Source organism: Canis lupus, chromosome 5 (genome assembly GCF_003254725.2).
Source record: "Canis lupus dingo isolate Sandy chromosome 5, ASM325472v2, whole genome shotgun sequence".
NCBI lineage: Eukaryota > Metazoa > Chordata > Mammalia > Carnivora > Canidae > Canis > Canis lupus.
In genome coordinates, this window is record NC_064247.1 from 4,750,986 (window position 1) to 4,773,685 (window position 22,700).

The following is a 22,700-nucleotide window of genomic DNA, read 5'->3' on the forward strand; positions in this document are numbered from 1 at the left end:
TAGAGCATGGAAGAGAGTGGTACTAATTACTACCCAACGTCAGCTCTACCTGGGTGCTCTAAGGGGAGATGGGCTGGGGGCAGCAGAGAGACATTAAAATCTACTTCTTCAATGATGCCAAGTTAGAACTGGTCCCTTCCTAGCTCAGCCGCAGGCAACTGTATGCGTTTTAGGATACAGTGGATGGCTCTACTTATTGGCTAAGAAGTAGTTCAAATGGATACTGGTGTAAACACAAAAAAACACTTTCCACTAAGGAACATCAAAGACCATATAATACTTTATTCAGTGACCACGATGCAAAGAAAGTATTGAGTAATTTATGGTCAAATAGTTTTTTTTTTTTTTTAATTTTTATTTATTTATGATAGTCACAGAGAGAGAGAGAGAGGCAGAGACACAGGCAGAGGGAGAAGCAGGTTCCATGCACCGGGAGCCCAACGTGGGATTCGATCTCGGGTCTCCAGGATTGCGCCCTGGGCCAAAGGCAGGCGCTAAACCGCTGCGCCACCCAAGGATCCCGTCAAATAGTTTTTTATGCACTTAGTTAACAGTATCATTTCACTATTTCATTTTATCAACACAGAAAAATTCGAAGTACATGTAACATATGGGAAAACAAAGCAGTAGAATAAAATTTCTGTCGTGTGCCAGCTACAGTATGCAGTCTTGTCTTACAATTGTCATTAAAAAGTGTATCCTGTGTTGCAGACACTGTCATGGTACTAGAGGTCCAAGAGGACTAAAACAGGGGCCCTCGGGGCGCGATCCTGGAGTCCCGGGATCGAGTCCCACATCGGGCTCCCGGCATGGAGCCTGCTTCTCCCTCTGCCTGTGTCTCTGCCTCTATCATAAATAAATAAATAAATAAATAAATAAATCCTTAAAAATAAATAAATAAATGAATGAATGAATGAATGAATAAAACAGGGGCCCTGGTTTCACAGTGTTTACAGCAAAGTTGGAGAAAGGTACAGAAACAGATAATCACTGTACAGGGTGACAGGTGCAAGGGCAACAATGGGAGTATTCCAGAAATCTACATATCTGGATAGGAAATATAACTAGGAGGAGAAGTTTTCTTTAAAGGAGGCAGCCCCTAAAAAAAAAAAAAAAAAGGAGGCAGCCCCTCATCTGGGTGGCTCAGTTGGTTGAAATCTGACTCGATTTTGGCTCAGGCTATAATCTTGGGTTCATGAGAATGAGTCCCTGCCCCCCACCCCTGCTGGGCTCTGTGTTGGGGATGGAGGGGGGAGTCTCCTTGAGATGCTCTCCCTTCCTCTGCCCCCCCCCCCACCGCCCCACTCCACCCGTGCTGGTTCATGCTTCTCTCTCTCAAATAAATCAATCTTTAAAAACAAAATAAATAAAATTTAAATAAAATAAAGCAGGCAGCCCCTGAAGTAAGCTTTGAAAGGAGAACTCAGCAAGCAAAGGAAGTAGAGGAAAGGCATCCCAAAGATGAGAATGGGAGGGTGTGTGGCCAGGAGCCACAGAGGCCCAGGCTGACAGGGGGTGGTACACAGAGCAGGGGTGGCAGACATCTGGAAGGCCATGAAGAGAGCCACAGTATGGAGTTTTTGACCTAAGGCAAGGAGCTTAATTAAACCTACTTTTTAGGTGAAGAAGAGCTACTAAGGGCTTCTACGTGTGGGAAAAACAATTCAATTCTCATTTGAGGCCCGAGGGCAACAGACTAGACAACAGAATGGAGAAGCACACAAGGAGGCTGTTGTCACTGTCTGGGCAGGAAAGGACAAACGGCCGCCCAGAGCAGCAGGATTAGGAATATAATAAGGGATATAAGCCAGACGTTCCCAACTTTCGGGTCACAGCACCTTGAGTGTCTCAGTAAGATTTTCATAACACTTCCAGGCCTACCCTAAAGAATACCCAAAAGCTAGTGTGTGCTGAGCACCACACAACGCCTCCAAGGGTGCGACTGACTGACCACTGTCACCCTTCCTTCTCCTTCTCTAGTTATTTTATGTGATGCTGGCTCTTTAGCCCGGGAACCACTAATGTTCAGGTCCAGGAGATAGGAGGTCGCTGAGAGGATGCTGAAACCATGAACACCTCCAGCTAGCAGTTCATGGGATGTCTGAGAGATGTTTCCTTTGAAAATCCAACTATCCCACAAGGCCTCCCGCCAGAAGTTTGCACCAATGCCCTGGGGTGCCTCAGTGCACAGTTTGGGAACTGTGGATAGAAGCCTTATTGAAGACATACGAACCAGGCTTGAAAACTGACTGGGCGTCGAGGAGATAAAGGTCTCCCAGATCTCGAGCTCAGAGTTCTGAGTGAGGGGTGGAGCCATGACAAAGAACATGTAGGAGGGACCAGACCAGGCTGCAAAGTCTTCCAGGGTAACAATGTAAAGGGAAGAAACGACTGCAAGTACTGTCTACCCACTGTCTACAAATATTCAAAATTACACTCTTGTTTCTTTAATCCAAGAATTTTATATAGAGGGGCGCCTGGGTGGCTCACTCGGTTAAGCGTCTGCCTCCGGCTTGGGTTGTAGTCTTGGGGTCCTGGGATCGAGCCCTGTGTTGCGCTTAATGCTAGGTGGGGCATCTGCTTCTCTCTCTCTCCTTCCCTCTGTCCCTCCCCCTGCTCATGCTCACTCTCTCATGCTCTTCCTTAAATAAATAAAATCTTAAAAAGAATTTTGTGGAGAGTGTATGAAACCTCATACCAGAGATTTCTTAGAGCCAAATGGAATGGGAGACCATCCTTAGACCACACCACACGGAAGGTCTCCAGGTCTCACACGACTACCACATGATGCTCCACTTTAAAGTAAGTGGTGGTAAGCATCTGCAATGTCTCGCTTTCCCCCCACTGAATACTTTAATAAAACAGTAATTGCTACATGGTTTAAACACTGTTATTCAGGTGCTGACTCTTCCTGTTATTTTGATACATGTGAGAATGAGGAAAGGCATACATTCCATTTTAGGAAGGGTTTTAAACGAAGGGAGGAAGTAGGACCTGTTAAATTAATGGCTAAAATTAAATATACCACCAACTACCCAGAATGTCGATGTTAATGCTATATCTCTGTTAATCCCATCATGGATCATCAAAAAAATCAGTTGTTTTGACCTTTTACGCTTCAATGACCACATCTGCTCCTGAATCACCCAGCATAGCTACAGGTGCATGAGTGCATCTGGATACCTCTGTGACGAGCGGTTGGGATGAATACATTGACTAGGTAAGTAATGGAAGCAACAACTCTTTCTGGGTAATAAAAATTTCTTACTCAGTTTTACTCAGGTTAGCTCTACTAACACTGACCACAGGGTCAGAAGCACCTGTGGCCGCTGTGGGCCCTTCAGAATGGCAGGGAGCACGGGGCCTTGGCCTGGCCTCCCTGACAGTGCACAGGCAGCTCACTATGAGTCACTCCTCCTGAAAACTACCAGTCTGGTCTGGCTAGCAGTGTAGGATTTCAGCACCTTGTAAAGTATGCTTTGGATGAAGTAAAAGGAACGGGGGACTCCATTCCTTGGGCTGTTCAGTATAACGCACTACTATGGCCGTGAAACAGGAATTTCAAACATCAATGTGACGCAAAGTTGGACTGCTCTGAGGGTAGCACTTTGACTCTGTGCCGTGCAAAAAAGCTCACCCTTAAAACACAGAGGATGCCCACGATGGGAGAGGTCATGACCATCAAAGGCAAGTAAACCACAGACACTAGAAAGTGGTGACTATTCCAAAAGGAAGTCCCATAATACCTTCTTGTAGCCCTCAGCTTCTTAACAAAGGGAGGCATTGCACTATGGGGCAAAAGAAGATTTATTTGAAAATGAGCAACCTCTACTTCTGGAGAAGTCACCAAGAATATCTAAAGGTCACTCACCAAGACACTTAAAAGGTACCACGACGTGAGTCTTGCACTGCTTTTTGTCCCTCCGGCACCAATTGTCAACACTGACTGGCTCATTTGCTTCCATCACATTTGTGATCTGTAGCTCTGGATACATCTGCAAAGAAAAGAAAACGCGCTCACAATAAACTGACTTTATCCATAATAAATGGATGTTCATTTCCAAGTAAGGATGGGTGTCTGCTTCCTCAGCGTCATCATTATCCTCCATAAATCTAAACTTCACTCTGCTACTCCTGGTTCTAACTGAAGTCATCAAGTAAAAAGATATTGTAACTATTAGTTCTCTTTTGTCTGGGAGATTTCTGACCACTTCTAATGCATTCTCTTAAAACAAACAAAAAAGGAATCTTTACTTAAGGATATACAAAAGTAGCAGGCTCTCGAGTCCACAATAAATCTATTAGGTACAAGTCCACTTGCAGGGTGCATGTAAATAGCTGAGAAGAAAAAGATATTAAAAGGCAAGTCCATGGAAACATCTGCTGATGAAATTAGAGAATAAAACTCTAACCCTGGCCTTCGATGCTAATCTTGGTGAGAAGTTAAAACATCTCATATCCCTTTCTCGGTCAAGTTCTGACTCCAAAGGTAAGCAGAATCAGACCTGAGACAATCATTTATAATACAGGTGGCTTTCTAGCAGCAAGTGGAAAGTGCAACTGTCCACCTGACAGGTTTGGCTTTATATCCTCCCATAGTAAGTGGGAAGTCAAGAGAAGCAGGCTTGACTCGTATGGTACCTGCCGAGCTTCTGTGCGGATGGCCAAAACCTCTGACAAGTCTCAGCCATGTCATATATATTGAGACATAAAAGGCCCGGTGCTCCATCATTAGCAACTTGGGCTTCTAAGGTGAAGAGGTTCAAGCCTGGGATGCCTGGGTGGCTCAGTGACTGAGCGTCTGCCTTCAGCTCAAGTCAAGATTCCAGGATCCAGAGATCGAGTCCTACATAGGGCTCCTCACAGGGAGCCTGCTTTTCCCTCTGCCTGTGTCTCTGCCCCTCTCTCTGCATCTCTCATGAATAAATAAATAAAATCTTAATAAATAACATAAAATAAAGAGGTTTAAGCTTGACCCAGGAAAAAGTCGTTTTCATGTTCCAGCAACAGTCTTACCTCCTGACAGTACTGAAGAACTTCTTCTTTTGTTCCGAAGCATTTCTTAGTGCCTGTTGGGTCTGGTTCCCATTTCCCAGTCTGAATGTTCACATGCATATTTAACTTCCCACAAAATACTGCAATTTGAGGCTCGGCGACAGCAAATCCTGTTCCAGCATTGGCCGCGAGAGCCTACCAAAGGGGGAAAAAAATCCAGGTTTACTCCCAAAAGGCTGGCACAAAGGCACAGTCATCTACTGGTTGTGACAGTAGAACTGATCTCTTAAAACTTGTTTATTAGTTTTATCTTTATCTTCATAAACAAATCCTTTTCCCAGGAGTTAGGCCAGAAAAAACAATGAGCGTTGGACTTACATGATCAAAGCGAAAGGTCAATGGAAAAAATCTACCCCCCACTCCCCACCTGGATACTTCTGACTTGGGAACCTATAATCCAACTGTGGTCTGCTCTACTACGAGTGTATCTACTTCCCGGTCCTTCATATATTAAACCACAGAAGTACAGAACGGCAAAAGTGCTAGTAATTCACTCGCACAACAAAATCTTGTTGAGCAGCTACTATTTTGCAAAGTAATGTGCTAAATGCCTATGACACAGAGTGAACAAAAAGTCATGGTCCCTGCTCTCGTGGGGCTTTCGGCCTACTGCCGGACTCCATACTCGCACATCAGGTGTGATCACATTCCTAGATATCCCACAAAGGAAAAGAACCCAGGGATCCCTGGGTGGCGCAGCGGTTTGGCACCTGCCTTTGGCCCAGGGCGTGATCCTGGAGACCCGGGATCGAATCCCACATCGGGCTCCCGGTGCATGGGGCCTGCTTCTCCCTCTGCCTATGTCTCTGCCTCTCTCTCTCTCTGTGACTATCATAAATAAATAAATTTTAAAAAATTAAAAAAAATAAATAGATACATGTTGAGCTACATGTATCAATACATGTATTGTATCAAACATGTATCATGTAAAAAAAAAAAAAAAAAAAAAAAAGGAAAAGAACCCAGTGCTGAAGCAGCATATAGGAAGGGAATTTAACCTAGACTGGGATACGGAGGTGGTCAGCGAAGCTTCCTGACGTGGAGCTCCCACGTGGAGGAAACATACACAGAGAGGCAGACAGCAGCGGCAGAAGGGTGAGAGGCAGGGAGGTGCAAGTCTAGACAACCGTGCGGGCCAAGAAAGGACTTTGTCACTGAGGTGCTAAGAGGTTTTAAGCACAAAGTTAGTATTTTCAAAATGCACCTGTGATATTTTCTGGTTGCACGATGGCAAAGAGACTGCAAGGGAACAAGTGTATGCCGGGGATGGCTCAGGAAGCTGGTGCCATGGACTCAGGGAGATGGAGAGAAGGGGAGCGAGGGAGGGTGGCACCTGAGACAAAGGCAGTACAGCGGAGAAACAGATGCAAGAGACTGGACAGTACAACTGGTGAGCGTTGGCGACAGATTAACTAAGGGGCGCAGAAGCAGATGTCAAGCATGGCTTGCATTACTCAACGAGGGATGCATCATTCACGGAAATGGGACACTAAAAGGGATTTCATGAACAATTTTATCTTGTATCAGATAAACATAATGGTTCCACTGTCTTTCTCTGGCTGGTATCCTCTTCTTTGTGAAAAGATCATAGCCACTAACAGATCACAAATTACAGGTGACAAAAAACATTTAGGCATCGTGACAGGTAAGGCTCCTACAAAGTCTCATGTTCCAGAAAAAACACAGGCATCCCAGCACCTAGAAATAGGCCAATATTGATGGATGCAACCACAGTGGAGTTTTGTGGTTTCCTCTAATGTAAAAGTTCTTTCAAAATAAAAACTGAAGTTTTTTAATGTTAAAACTTGGCGGATAGGGTTAAAGATTGTATGGTCTATCATAGTGCTCTTTTTTAAAAGAGCAATTAATATAAAATGGCTTTCCTATTAACAGAAAGGGTAGCTTTGACTTCTGTAATATATGGAAATTATGTGCTTTCTAAGCAACTCTCATTTACTTGTGCTGATGGACGACAAAGATATTAATGGTCCTTCCAATCAGGAGACTACATTTGATTTTGAAAGGCATTATGACCTTTCTCCAGGAAAAATTTGCCATCGTCCACCTATTTTGCTCAGGAGCTTATTAAAATAAGCCTGCTTCCTACCACTACAAGAGAAGGAAACACAGACACTTGTTGGATAGCTGGGAGAAAGCTAATTTGGGATGAAAATATTGCCAAGATCAATCAGGGTTGAAAAAACACCTCAATTAAATCCAACAAAGAGAACAATTAGCAACTTTATTAACTAGAATTGATTGCAGCCCTACTGTGATGATTAATCATTTACTAAAGCAGAAGGCAGATCCTATGTCTTCCATATAACTGCGTACAAAGCTACAGGCTGATGAGAAAAAGAACAGGGGTGCCTGGCTGGCTCAGTGGAGCCTGTGACTCGATCTCCAGGTTGTAAGTTCAGGCCTCATGTTAGATGTGGAGATTACTTAAAAATAAAATCTTAAAAAAAAAAAAAAAAAAAAAGAAAAGAAAAGAAAGAAAATTGAAGGATAAGTACACACATTTATTTATAGGCAATACTCTAATGGTATTTAATTCAAAGCAATCATTAAAAGGTGTAAGGATGCCCAAGACAGATGTGCTTAATATTCACATTGAGTTCAACATGTGGACCAAAATGTCTCTTCTGCTGGCCATTCTTCTTTTGAAAAAGCCACATGTTAAGGATGGGCTAGCGTTCAGGTATGACATGGAGGAAAATGGGTTAATATCGAGACGAAGGCAAAGGAAACCCAGGGACAATTTTGTCTATTGAAACCAGTGTTTCCCTAAAGTTCTTTCCTTCCTACTTCAAAAGCCCAGATAGAAATAAAGAAAATTAAGAAAGATATAAAAAATATATAAGAAAGCTCAATCAGGGGATCCCTGGGTGGCGCAGCGGTTTGGCGCCTGCCTTTGGCCCAGGGCGCGATCCTGGAGACCCGGGATCGAATCCCACATCGGGCTCCCGGTGCATGGAGCCTGCTTCTCCCTCTGCCTGTGTCTCTGCCTCTCTCTCTCTCTCTGTGACTGTCATAAATAAATAAAAATTAAAAAAAAAAAAAAAAAGAAAGCTCAATCAGGGATCCCTGGGTGGCGCAGCGGTTTGGCGCCTGCCTTTGGCCCAGGGCGCGATCCTGGAGACCCGGGATCGAATCCCACGTCGGGCTCCCGGTGCATGGAGCCTGCTTCTCCCTCTGCCTGTGTCTCTGCCTCATTCTCTCTCTCTCTATCACAAATAAATAAAAATTAAAAAAAAAAAAAAAAAGAAAGCTCAATCAATAGGTCAAAAGGAAAGGGTTTCCTAAACCTTCTGTAATTGAACCACCACAGTTAAATCTAAAAGATGTAAAGCAATTAATTCCTAAATCCTCTTTATGGCTTTGTAGATTTTATTCTTAAGATGTTTGTTTGTTTGTTTGTTTGTTTACACAGGGGGTGGGGGAGAGGCAGAGGGAGAGAGAGAATCCCAAGCAGCCTCCATGCCCAGTGCAGGGTCTGACTCAGGGCTTGAGCCAATGACCCTGAGATCATGACCTGAGCTGCAATCAAGAGTCCGAGGCTCAACCTATTGAGCCACCCAGTGGCCCCCTTAAGATTTTATTTTTAGGTAATCTCTACCCCCAACGTGGAGCTTGAGCCCATAACCCCGAGATCAAGAGTCGAACGCCCCACTGACACAGTCAGCGAGGAGCCCCTGGCCTTGTATAGCTCGACATTAAAAGCAGCTATTAAATAAATAGGATGCCGGGTACAGTAAAAGTCCGGGGGGGGGGGGGGACGGGACGGACGGGACATTAACCACTCAAATTCCAGACATGAATTCAGGTAGGAACTAGTGTCAGTTATGTGAGCTCACCCAAGCCACAGCCGTGCAGTGGGCGAAAGCGTGCAGGCAGCCACTTATCAGCACCAAAGATCATGTTGCACAAGTTACTCATTATGGTCGTTGGCTACAAGACCACAAGAGTTCCAACTGGATAAATGTTCAGTTTATGGGTCAACCACTAAGGTCAATACATCAGTGATGAGTGCATTTGATCTTTGTGCTGAGATGGTCAGCATCGCCTTCCCTAAAGAGAATCTAAAATACCAGAGGTTAAAGCAACAGGAAGAGGCAGCTAGGCAGCAGCAGCTCCTCGCATCAGTTACCACCAAGAAAAGGGAGAGTAACTGGAAGCCTTCCAGACAGCTAATATGCTGCAGTGATTCACTCTTGAGTTCAGAAAGATTAATCCTTGTGGTCATAAGAGACTCTCAAGAAGGTATCATCTGAAATATAAAAAGCCTCTGTGGACCATGTCTAGGAATCAACTAATCAAACACATCCCGACCTTACCTAGGGTATAATAGGATCGGTTTTGTTCTGGGATGTTTGTACTTCTTTCCTTTGAAAATGCTCTTATTTCATGTGCGTCCATTTTCTGAAGCACACACTGTGCCTGGATCCATTACATCAATGTATAAATCAATCTGTTTCCTAATCTAACATGTTACAAATGGGATTTCACTGCCAAGTCAGCACTTCTGATGTCCTGTGAACCTGGAATCCTCTACGAAAAGAAAATTAATGCCCCAAGCTTTGGCACTTAAGCTGGTCCTTGTGATCTATGCACATTGCAGCACTTTTAAGGCTTTGAAAACAAATTGCATCAATTGCTTCCCAGCCCAGTGCTTCCATTTTACTTAATAATTCATTCTTAATAAGAAATTCCATCTTATTAATTTGGCTCAGGGAAGAGAGTTTAGCCTTACAAGGACAGAAATTCAACTTGGTAAAAAGTGCTTCGAGTAACTTGGTTGAAAACCTGACATGGCTTAAAACAATAAATAAATCTAAGTAAATCTAAATCTGAACCTAACTTAACTGAGGGCCTTTCATCACCATCTCAAGAGGTGCGGCTCCTCGGCCCATCTCGGCCCCACTGCCCTTCACCTACAGCAGCGCTCCCAGTCCAGGGCGAGACCTAAGCCCAGGATCTCCTTCCTCCCTGAAACTATCATCCCAGAATCCAAGTTGGCTCGGGGTTTGGGAAAGTGCCTGCCGTGGAGGGAGCATCTTCTAAGGAGGATTGTTTTATCCCCTTACTGAGTGAATCATGTTTCCTTGGATAGGAAGATGCTACATTACAGCCAGGCAAGCATTCCAGCTTCGGCCCAGGAGGGCAAGTTCACACAGTCCCAGTACGAATAAATACGGAACGAAACACGCCTTTGGAGCATCCAGTTACACCTGTGTGGCAGTGACAGCAAGAGGCACAGCACCCGTAATCAAAGGCCTTCCATTTGCAGAGAAAAAGTCAGAAAAATGACAATGTATTAATGGATGCCAAGATCCTGTGTAGTAGATTCATTCCTGTTTGTTCAGGTCCTGCCTGGCATTTGCACGATTTGTCAATTGAAAGGACTTAGGTCTGTGTCCACAAACCTGCACCTAAGATTTACTCAATTGAGCAGGGTTTTTTGTAAATTATTTATTTATTCATGAGAGACACACACAGAGAGAGAGAGAGAGAGGAAAGAGAGAGAGAGAGAGAGAGAGAGAGGCAGAGACACAGGCAGAGGGAGAAGCAGGCTCCATGCAGGGAGCCCGACGTGGGACTCAATCCTGGGTCTCCAGGATCACGCCCTAGGCCGAAGGTGGCACCAAAACCCTGCACCACCCGGGCTGCCCTCAATTGAGCAGTTTTATAAAGCCATAGATTCAAGGTGTCTCGCCAATGTAGTTACTACTACAAAAGGGAAGAAAACTGTGGACTCAGCAGCAGTAACCACGAAAGGGCATTGATGAGCAAAGACTGAGGGACTCTTAGATTTCAGGAGACCAAGAAGAAATGACAAGCAAATGCAACATGGGACCCAGGACAGGGTCCTGGGACAGGAAAAGGATGCCAGGGAAAAAGTGAGCGATCGTTTGAATCAGGTCTGAGTCAGTTAATAACTGTGTACTAATGTCATTTGCCTGGTTTTGACCATCGCACCATGGTCGTGTCAGATGTGAAGATCAGGGGAAGCCCAGAAAGGGTACAGGGAAACTCTAGTATTTCTGCAACTTTAAAAAAAAAAAAAATCTAAAGTTAGGTCAAAATAAAGTGCTTTGGGCTTTTTAAGTCCTGTTCATCACCCGCCTGGATTTTGATTGTGACTGCCTGTTTTCAATCTGTCACGAAGAGAAGACACACTTCTAGGCAGGGCCACGAGTAAGCACTGAGTAGATCCAATACCTGAAAAATAAACTATTAATTCTCAACACACGAGCACGCAACCTACGGTAGTAAAACCCCATGTGTACAGATAATAAATTCTCTCCAATGGGAGGACTATTATGATTCTACCCAGAGCCTAACATATAAGAAAGTCCACTTTTGTTACTATCAAAAGGATGATGGGGGTTTGGAGCCTTTAGCCCATCTTCATCAGCGGTAAAGAAGTGAAGCTTTCAATTAAAAAAACAAAAACAAACAAACAAAAAACTCCAAGATTCAAATGTTTCAACTATTTAATAATAGCAGGATTCTTATTAAGCATTTTCTAGTTTTAGCAGCAAACTGAGAAAACCTGACCATAAAAATGACAGTTTGCACTACACCAATTGAAAATCCTTGTTTTTGTTTTTTTGTTTTTTTTTTAATGTTTGAACTTAATTCTAGTTAGAAACTGGTGAATTAGGTTTAGGGAGAAAACTCTGAATGCAAAAAGCCATTATTCTTCCACCGACATATAACAGCTGTTAGGTATTATTTTCATAGGCAAGGATTTATACAAATAATCTCTGCTTTATTACAGGTCTAAATATTAAGGTATAAATAAGGTATCATTTCCAAGATTAAAAACCATTTAGACTGTCTCCAAGGCTTTTTATAGGAACACAGGAATTTGTTCATCTGGATTACACTGGTGGGGATCCAAGCCCTAAGGTCTAAGAGAGGCCTGTCCTGTGTCCCCAAGATGAGAGCGAAGAGTCTTCTATAATGGAAGTTATTGAAAAATACATAAAATACGTTTATGTTAAAAAAAAAGTGTTTATGGATGTAAAATTCTCAAGGGGACAGGTTCTCTACTGGCTCCTGTGTTTCTTTCCAACTGCCCATAATAGGAACTCTAAGAAGCTGATTTCAGCGGGTATGGAAACATTAGTCCTCTGCTCAGGAGGAGTGCCTGACCTCAGAGGAAGTGCCGGAGGCGGTAGCCCAGAGCAAGGGCTTTAAGAGGAAGACAGACCTTGAAAGACATCCAGCCTCATACTGACTAGCTGTGCTCCTTTGGCAGGTCACCTGACCTCTCTGGGCTTCAGCTTCTTCATCTCTCAAATGCTGACAACAGTGACTGCACAGCACGGTCTTGAGATTTAAATGAGCTGGTGCATGTAAAGCGCTTGAAACCATGCTTGTTCTATAGAAAAGAGAGCTTCAAATGTTGGTGGCCATGTCTTTATTCGTCAAACGAGGCTCCTAGCATACCTATACCTCTCAGGCTTGTTGTGTGGATTAAATTAAGACGCTCACTAAAGCCTGATGCCTGCCACAGAGCAAGCACTCAAATGTTAACATCATTAGCGTCGGGCTGGCTCCGGGACCTTCAGTTCTGTCCGGCTACAATTACAGAAGGGCCCTAAGTTATGAGTGTGCAGGGAAGAACCCATTAAGTCCCCATGGGACTAGTCATCCTCCCCAAAGCCAGGATGGCATGAAATGGGCTTAAAAGACTGCACATTCCCTCTTTACCTATTAAATCCGGACATACTCCAAGCGGGCTGCATTAATAGTCTGCATTTTCTTCTGTGGGAATTCAGCTTTACATGAACAATTTAATACCGCCCTACCATTTAAAAGAAAATCACCGGGAGTATCTGGCTTCCTGGCCCTGGTCCAGCTTCCGGCTGGCACGGAAGCCAGGTCAAGATGAATCTGCAGTTACTACTGAGACACTGCTGTGATCAAAAGAGCACTATGTGAGTTATTTCTCTAGATTTGTACTCTTGAGGGGGGGGGTAGTCCCTCAACTTACTAGCTATGCAACGTCACCGAATAATCCGGCTCTCTTGGTATTCGTTTTAGCCTCCGTGCAACATAAATACGGTGCTACCCAAATTTTAGGTATTATAATAAATGATGCCCACAATACGAACTTCGGACTTTGGGTCACAGTTCGACACTACAATGGACAGAACTCTACTTTCCTGCCGCTTCCGATGCGTAAGAACACGGCTTGGCAACAAAGGCAGCTAAAGGCAGCTTCCTCGCTGAACAGGAATCTGCAGGATTCCAAAGCCAGGCAGTAATCTTGTCATATGTGGAAGGCACGCTAACTGCAGAGGCCAGAAAGCCAGGAGGCTTGAGTATTAATATAAGATGATCTAAATGGTGTGAACTTGGACTTAACCTTTGAACTCACTGGCCAGTAGTACTTAGTTGTTTATTCAAGGGGGCTAAGGAGTGTGTGCAGGGTTAGGGGGAATGTATAAGGGATATGGTTCTTAAACCTTAAAGGAGGGAAATGATTCTAAGTAACAAACGCCCAGAAGTATTACTGATTAAATATTAATGATTAATTAATAATTAATGTTCATTCTAAAGCATTCTTACTAATTCACAGATGATAGACATAATACCAAAAAAGAACCAAACAAACAAAAGAAATAATACAAACGGTTAGGGGTAGGGGAGTGTGGGATATTCAAGCACAAAGCTGGCAATAGTCTCAGAAGTTATAAGCATGCTTCTTACTTCTGGCTAATCAAATGCTCTTATGTTTATTTCAAATGCATTAAGTCATAATCATTAAAAATTAGGCACTCAGCATTTTTCAGTTACCTCATGTACTTTAATAAATTACACCTCCTTAAAAATATTCTATTTCTATTTCATTAAAATATATACCAGACTTAGTGATTTTACCAAGGTTAAGTTGGGAAGAAGCTGTTCACATGTCAGCTTTGGCTAAAACTGCTGACTTCTGGGTATTAAAACCACAAACACGAATAGCTAATGTCAGAGATCTGAAACTGATACCCACTAAGTCTCCTTTCCTTTAATATACCCAGGAAAAGATAAGAAAACAAATCAAGGTGCCTGGGTGGCTCAGTCTGCTAAGCATCTGACTTCGGCTAGGGTCATGATACCGAGGTCCTGGCATCGAACGTCCCCCCTTCAAGTGTCCCCCCCCCTCCCCGTAATGGGCTGCCCACTCAGCGGGGAGTCTGCTTGTCCCTCTGCCCCTCCCCCTGCTCATGGTCTCTCTCTAATAAATTAAAATCTTTAACAAATCCATGCAACTGAAAACATTCATGTTTTAATATATAGGATGGTTTGCATTAGAATTTTAAAGTGGGGGCTCCCTACCACTCATTAGAGGGCTAATAAGGTCTATGACAAGTGTTCAATGGCCTGAGAAATGAGAAACATAAGAAGGGTGTGGTGTGCGTGTGTGTGCACCTGGATGTACAAGGACATGGGACTGCTAACTGTCTTCTCTTGAGGAAAGAGTGCTCTGAATTCTATGATCATCTTTTTAGCTTTCATTTTAAAATGTTTTTCATAAAATGACAGCAATAGTAAATTGACTGTAAAGTGACAAACAGTAAACTGACAGTGAATAGTATAATTGACAATCATTAAGAATTAGTGACCTAAAAAAAAAAAAAAATTAGTGACCTTATCTAAAAATTTCTTAATTTTTCACTTTTCCATGAAAACCAAAGGCTTTATTTCTGAGATTCTGCGATGTTGAAAGTCAAGAAAAGGCAGAAATTCTTACGTGAACAGCCCTTATCTGTTTGTAACTAGAAAATAAGACAATTTGCCAAAATGACTTTTACAGGGCAGAGAGAGAGGAAATTACATTTCAAATAACAAATGGCACTTTCTATGTGCTAGTATGCTAACCATTTTACTACGTTTACTAGGTGTAAACAATATTCAGATACCAATCATGATGTAGCAAATTATTTTAACTTCTCGTGTCCACTAAAACTGTGAAAATAACAAAAATATGAAAGAGCTCCACCCTCCCCCAAGTTCAAAGCAAGTCAAAAAGGCATCTTTCCTATGATTTATGTAGCATCTAAATTTAAAAGTAAATACAGACGGTATTATCAGCTCACACCAGATCTGCTTGCAGACAATGATTCTTCCTGTCTGGGCCCCGTGCCCATGTGCATTATTGTAATTATCAGCAATTTTAAAAAATAAAGTAATACAGCCAGTACGAGCTGCTGGTCGCAGCTCGGTATGCTTATTGCTTGCTGCCTCAACTGTTAATTAAGCTTCCTGGGCTCAAGCCACTGGAACTATAAAATAAATGCATAAAGGAGAAAGGGAAACATTTCTGTGCAAGTTAAAAAGAATGAATAAAAAAGGATGTAAGCGTGGGTGTGAACGCACCCCACAGTGCAAGTGCAACAACACCTTGTGCTACTTGTCAGGTGGGCCTCTGGGGAGCTGTGTCCACTCTTTCCCACCTGGTCGTTCTTCCCCCAACATTGTGAATCATCGCAGGTCGGAAGGCATCAACCACTTCCCTGTTCCAAGAGATTCCGACTCTTTTGCACAACCTCTACCTCACTCCATCACCCAGCCCTGGTGCAGCACCACCCTTCCCGTGCTGTGCCTGGACCCCGGCCAGGGTCTTTCCTGCCCATGGCTCTCTGCTTCGCACACCCTCCCCCTTGTTCCTCTCTGATCTGGCTCCTTCTTGATGGGCAGGACTCCCCTCCACTGTGCAACCTCTGCAGGCCCTTCCTGAGGACAGTCCCCAGCCCGCCAGTTCCTCGATCTTTCCCTCAAGCAATCTGGAACTACCTTGCTCGCTCAGCTCCCTCCCTGGAAGGGGAATTCCTCAACAGGAGAGGCCTCCTATGGTTTTCTAATCACTGCATCTGGATACAGTAACTAGTCACTGACAACCACTAAGGGACCGACTCCAAAGCCTGCACTTTTGCTTTACTTCCAAGACATTTAGCTAAACTAATTAATTAGCAGACATCACGCAATTTAAAGATTTATTTATTTTAGAGAGAGTGCACACGAGAGTGGGGGACGGAGATAGAATATCTCAAGCAGACTCCCTGTTCAGCAGGTAGCCCGACGTAGGGCTCAATCTCACAACCCTGAGATCATGACCTGAACAGAAACCAAGAGTAAGATGGATGCTTAATCAACTGAGCCATTCACATGCCCCATCATTCAGCAATTTCTAAATGATTAACACTGTACAAGTTTCAATAAAGTAGATCCATAATAAATGACAAATTAAATGAAAAAAAGAAACTTATGTGGTATAACAAGTTTCCATTATTTTTCTAAGTAAGCTTCATGCCCAACGTGGGGCCTGAACTCATGACCCTGAGATTGGGAGTCACATGCTCTACGGACTGAGCCAGGTGGGTGCTCCAACAAGTTCCAGTTTTTTAAAAATTTTTGCCGAGTGCATCTAACTAAGTACACGGCCTGAAAAGCCCGTAACACAGGCTTGTACTAGGACTAGCAGTCCTCCAGCTCAACGGGCACACTCCTGACGGCAGCACTTCCAGCCTTCCTCCACTATTTACCTCCACATTGCTGAACAGCATGCTTTATTTCTGTACCCTTGTCAGTCCAGACATTATCCTCACTCCTGGGCACCTGGGTGGCTCCGTCGGTTAAGCATCAGATGCTTGATTTGAGTTCAGGTCACGATCTCAGGGTCATAGGATGGAGCCCTACATCGGGCTCCATGAGCAGTACGGAGTCAGCTTGGGATTTCTCTCTCCCTCCGCCTCTCTGCACCCCCTCTCCTTCCTCTCTCTCTTTAAAAAAAAAAGTTTCACTCAGAAACCACCATACCCTATGTTCATGCACTCACTTCCCCCGGTCCTGTTGGTCAAATCAATACTCCTATTTACATTATTATATCATAAAAGTGTACTCTGATTACACTTCCTTTCTCTGCCGTCTCTCTTCCCCCCGAGAGCTCCCAACTGCACCTTTTCTTTTACCTGATGGTTTCACATGCACTGATCACTCAAGCTCTGAGATTGTCAAAAAGGTCTACAAGGCTCCCTCAGTGTGGTCTGATGCAAGAGGTGATCCAAGTTTCGATTCTTTTTTTCTTGAAGACAGGCCTCCCTCAGGCCTGTCATTTTCCTACTTCATCTACACTGATGGTCTCTTGACTGCACACAGCTGCCACTCCTCGGGCTTTGATCACAAATTCCTTCCACCTTCCTCCTCTCCCCTGACTCAGTACTTTTCTCTGTGTTGACTTACTGCCTATTTTCATGGCTCACACCTTCTGACAGCTTCCCGAGAGAGGGTGTGAGAATGCTAAGTTTCAGACACAACGGGTCTGAAAAGAAGTTTTTATTTTACGCACATGCTTTATTGCTCATTTGGACGAGAATGAAATTGTAAGCTCGACCCAATTTTCCCTCGGAATTTAAGGCATGGAGCTACGGTCTTCCAGCTTCCAGCACCACTGCTGGCAAATCTTAAGGAAATCTGATTCCTAATCTTTTGTGCAGGTCTGTTCTTTCTATATGAAAGTAAATTCTAAGATTCTTCCCCTCCTCGGGTGATGTTTCACCGTCCGGGCCTCAGTGTGAGGTTCTGGCCCTGACCTGAGCCCTGGGTGGGCCAAGTCAACCTGGACACACTCAGTCCCACGTCTCCTCTGTTCTCTTTCTGAAATTCTTATTACTTGCTTCTTGGACCTTTTAGATTAATCCCCTGGTTTTCTTAGGTTTCCTTTCTAGTTCCTTATTCTCCCTGGAAGATTGCTACTCTATTTTTTAAACTCCTGGTATGTTTCTCAACTTCAAGAACTCTTCCTTGTTTTCTGCCTTATTTTACTGTGAACTATTATGTCACAGATGTAATGCCCTCCCCTCTTTGAAGTAAATATCAAGAACTTATCTAATCTAAAGGTATTTGTTCCCTGCATTGTCTTCAAGCTGCTTTTTCCCCCTTATCTGTTTTTGCTCTGGATCATGTTCACAGCATTCCTGAAATCTTTGGTGCTCCCAAGCCATCTGATTCAATATTTAAGAAGGGGGCACTAAAAAGCTGGTTAGAGGGGTGCCTGGGTGGCTCAATCGGTTAAGCATCTGCCTGCAGCTCAGGTCATGATCCCAGGGTCCTGGGATTGAGCCCCACGTCGGGCTCCCTGCTTGGTGGGGAGTCTGCTTCTCCTCTCTCCTCCCCCTTCTCCCTCGTGTTTTCTCACTCTACTCTAATAAATAAATAAAATATTTTTTAAATTTTTTTTTAAGATTTTATTTATTCATGAGAGAGAGAGAGAAAGAGAGAGAGAGAGATGTGCAGAGACAGAGGCAGAGGGGGAAGCAGGGTCCATGCAGGGAGCCCGACGTGGGACTCGATCCCGGGTCTCCAGGATCACACCCTGGGCTGAAGGCGGCGCTAAACCACTGAGCCACCCAGGCTGCCCTAAAATCTTTTTTTTTTTAAAGCTGGTTGGAAGTTTTTTTTTTTAAGATTTTATTTATTTGAGAGAGAGTGTGAAAGAGAGTACGAGGGAGGAAGAGCAGAGAGAGAAGCAGACTCCCCACCAAACACAGAACCCAACTCGGGGCTCGATCCCAGGACCATGACTGGAGCCGAAGGCAGACCCTTAACTGACTGAGTCACCCAGGCGCCCCTGCTTGGAAGTTCTCTGTACATGGATAGAACCAGTCAATGATGACCTATGCAGAGAGGAAGACAACAAGCCCCCTGCCCGGGGCCCACCAGACTGGCTGTCAGGGGGCTGGTGGCCAGCTCTCAACCCCTCATCTTCTTGCTGGGCCTGTTGTCCCCAGGTAAACCAGGAAAAGTGTTTTCTCAGGCTGTACAGTGGGAGGAGCACATTCCTGGGCTGATTCCTCACATTCAGGCTCACCCTCCTTCGTTACAGGCCTCACCCATTCAGAAGCCCTGACGCTTCCCCTTCCTCAGTCAAGTCCTGCCCTGCAAATCAGTTTGCTTTTAATTGGCTTCTCCCCCTGCATTTGTTTCAGTTCCTTCTGATGGGCTAATAACTCTGCTACTCGGGGTCCATCTGCTTTCTATCTTCAAGATTCTGTGGACATCTCTCTTTCTCTCTAGTTCTTTGTCCTTGTTGCTTATTCGTATATTACATATATCAAAAGTCAAGCTGCATTCTCCCTCTCATCATGACAGAGTCAGGACAACTAGAATCATCCACCTGCATCTTTTAAGGTGCAACAATTCAAAAGCCGCTAAATATGAATATATTCGAAAGCTAGAGATAGTAAAGTATGAGCAAAACCACAAGCTTTTATTTTTGATTATGTAAACATAATGCCCATTAAGAAAATAAGTCTGATCCTTTACTCAGAGAGGATTTCATTGGATCACTTTACAATTAGGTTACAGTCAACATACTATTGGTTGAATGGCATCCCTGCCAAAACACATTTGAAGTCCTAACCCCCATTGGGCACCTGGGTGGCTCAGTCGGTTAAGCGTCTGCCTTCAGCTCTGGTCATGATCTCAGGGCCCTGGGATCGAGCCCCAAGCCTGAGTTAGGCTCCCAGTTCAGCAGGGACTCTGCTTCTCCCTCTGCTTCTGCCCTCAACTGGTACACTCTCTCTCTCAAGTAAAAAAATAAGATTGTTTAAAAAAAAAAAAGAAGTCCTAACCCCACTACCTCCAAATGTGATATTCTTTGGAAATCAGGTCATTGCAGATGTAATTAAGATGAGGTCATAGTGGAGGCGGGTGGACCCCTAATCCAATACACCTGATGCCCTTTTAAGACGGGAAATGTACACACACACACACACACACACACAGGCCATATAGACTAGAGCTGTGCTGCCGAAAGCCAAGGAACTGCCAGAAGCTAGGAGAGAGGCCTGGAACAGACCCTTCCAATAGCACTTTCACAGGGAGCACCACCCCAACCTCCCGACAACTTGGTCTTAGACTTCTACCCTCCTGAACAGTGAAACAATACATTTCTCTAGTCTGTGGTACTTTGTCACAGCAGCCCTAGCAAATGAATACACTGGGTAAACAAGCGAGACTCAAGATCCATATTTGGGGAGCTAATAGAGTCTTCAAGACAGGATCCAGGCATAGAGAAACCCAGAACTACAGCGTAAGACATGCATTGTGAATGAGAGGTGAGGAAGTGGAAAGGGAGTGCCGTGTAATCTGAGAAGAGCTACAGCAGAGACAGGCACAGGGCAGAGAAGAGGAACTGGGGGTGAGGGAATGGGAGGGCCCAGTCCTCAGAACCTCTCCCAAAAGACTGAGCTCCGGCTCTCCTCCAGCTCCAGTAGGACTTGCTAGGCGTATTTTAGAAGGTGGATCTGGGAAGATTAGGTACAGACAACTAACGCTGGAGCCGCGTGAGCAGGAAGGGTCAGCCCAGAGAAAAGTTGGAGGATTTGGACAAGAGATATGAAAGAAGTGTCAAAATGATTCCAATTTTCTAATTCTGGCAACGAAGGAGCAATGGAGCTCCTCACCAAAGGAACTGAAGAGGGCTGGAAGGAGGGGATCAGAGATGGACAGACCTGGTTTGGATGCGCGGTATTCAAAATACTCCAAGGTCACCTGAATGGCAAGAGTGGAGATGTTTACCAGACAAAAATGCAGGTCAGGACCTCCAGAGGGTAATCATGAATTTGTAATTTAATAAGGTGGAAAGAATTTTAAGCCCAGAGAACAGGAGGGATCATCTGGGGAGACTGCATATTAAAAGGAGAAAGACGGCACCATAAGAAATACCAACGTTTGATGCACAGGAGAGTCAGTGACTGGCTGCAAGAAGCAAGAAAGGGTGTCAAAGCCCCCCATCGAGAGAGATGAAGCAGCAGATTCGAACGTTCGCGTGAAATCTCAGTGGTCATGAGATCACCCGTCGCTTCAATGCAGTGGCAGTGCTAGACACAAGTCCACATGAACCCAAGTGACAAAGGAGAGGCGAGGAACTAGCCTATGGGTACAGACTAGGGATGGCCAGGTTGGGCGTGCCAGGCCACCCCTACTAGAGACCACAACTTGTGTGGAACTCCTACTGCACGCTGCCAGACCTGGGGACAGGACAGTGCTTACAATACTGGAAGCGGGACGGGCAGTCACCAGGGCAATCTGCCGTGCCACAGAGAAGTGCAGCTCTTGGTCACCTCATGGTGAAGCACTTATGAGAGACGTCAAATTGAAAAATAAGCCAAGGGGCGCCTGGGTGGCTCAGCTGGTTAAGTGTCTGACTCTCGATTTCAACTCTGGTCATGATCTCAGGGTCCTGGGATCAAGCCCCACGTCGGGCTCCCTGCTCAGCGGGGAGTTTGCTTCTCCCTCTCCCTTTGCCCGGCCCCCCGCTCATGCACGTGTTCTTATAAATAAAATCTTTAAAAATTACAAAGAAAAGAGGAAGACACACTAGAGATCAATCTCTGTCCTTCCTGCAAACAGAGGGAAAAGCCCATAAGAGGACCCAGAGAGAAGCCAGCCACCTACCAGACAAGGAGGGGACTCACCAGAAACCAACCCCACTGGCACCTCAATCTTAGCCTTACAGCCCCTGGAAAAGTGAGAGATCAGATTTCTTTGTTTAAAGCACTCGGTCTGAGGTTGTTATGGGGGCCCCAGCAAACCTAATACAATCACACCCTATCACACTGCATATGAATTTAATGTTCAAAGGCAAGGAACGTTTTTGGCCTTAGCTACATAGGTACAAAAAGTTTTATGTAAAAAACAAACAAACAAACAAAAAAACACAAAATGATTTTACGTTACAAAATAATAATTAACTCATTCATAACACAAATATACAGAACAGTTTAATTAAAAAGCATAGTGTAATGTGAACTGGCTACAAAAGCTACCAGAAAAATCTGAAGAATGCTTGTTGATATTTATTAAATTGAGGCTTGTTTTTCAGTTTTTGCAACACCCTGTGAATTGATATTAATAGTACTGAGTGGATACAAGAGTTAGTGGATTTACTTAAATGATAGTTCTAAACTGAGATACTTGTTTCAAGGTAAAATTGATTCTAAGGGTGCCTGGGTGGATCAGTCAGTTAAGTGTCCAACTCTTGATTTCAGCCCAGGTCATTATCTCAAGGTCATGGGTTTGACCCCAAGTTGGGCTCCCTGCTCAGCACAGAGTCTGCTTCTCCCCCTCCCTCTGCTCCTCCCCTCACCCCTGCTCAGGCTCTCTCTCAAATTTTTAAAAATAAAGAACATGAACCAGCTTTGTCAACATGGACACAAACATCAAAAGAACATGTTTTAAAAACTCCACTCAGTTACTAGAAAGTGTTGAATCCTGTTTGGAATAACTTGAGAATGTTAATCTACTCTGCCAACTATATATTTCACAAAATCTAAATAAAGATCAAGTATTTCTAATAAAGATTAACATCCAAGTTGAGATCAATGTATAATATATGCAGAACTTCAAAGACTTAGTATGTAAAATTTTTAAATGCAAAATATCTCAATTTTATTACATGTTGATTTTATTTATTTTTTAAAGATTTATTTATTTGTTTATGATGGGGGGGGGGGCAGAGACACAGGAGGACGGAGAAGCAGGCCCCATGCCGGGAGCCTGATGTGGGACTCGATCCCGTGACTCCAGGATCGTGCCCTGGGCCAAAGGCAGGTGCTAAACCGCTCAGCCACCCAGGAATC

General features: G+C 44.2%; 1 protein-coding gene across 4 annotated transcripts in view; it reads right to left on the bottom strand.

Annotated features, from left to right (window-relative positions):
* APLP2 (amyloid beta precursor like protein 2) overlaps positions 1-22,700 on the bottom strand; it is an 82,165-nt gene that overhangs the window by 32,982 nt on the left and 26,483 nt on the right. For all 4 annotated transcript variants that reach the window (XM_025464898.3, XM_025464897.3, XM_025464896.3 and 1 more), the window contains exons 2-3: positions 5,017-5,190; positions 3,872-3,995 (exon numbers count right to left, since the gene is read on the bottom strand). In XM_025464898.3, the coding sequence (XP_025320683.1) occupies positions 3,872-3,995; positions 5,017-5,190 (298 nt within the window). The remainder of the gene's footprint in view (positions 1-3,871; positions 3,996-5,016; positions 5,191-22,700) is intronic.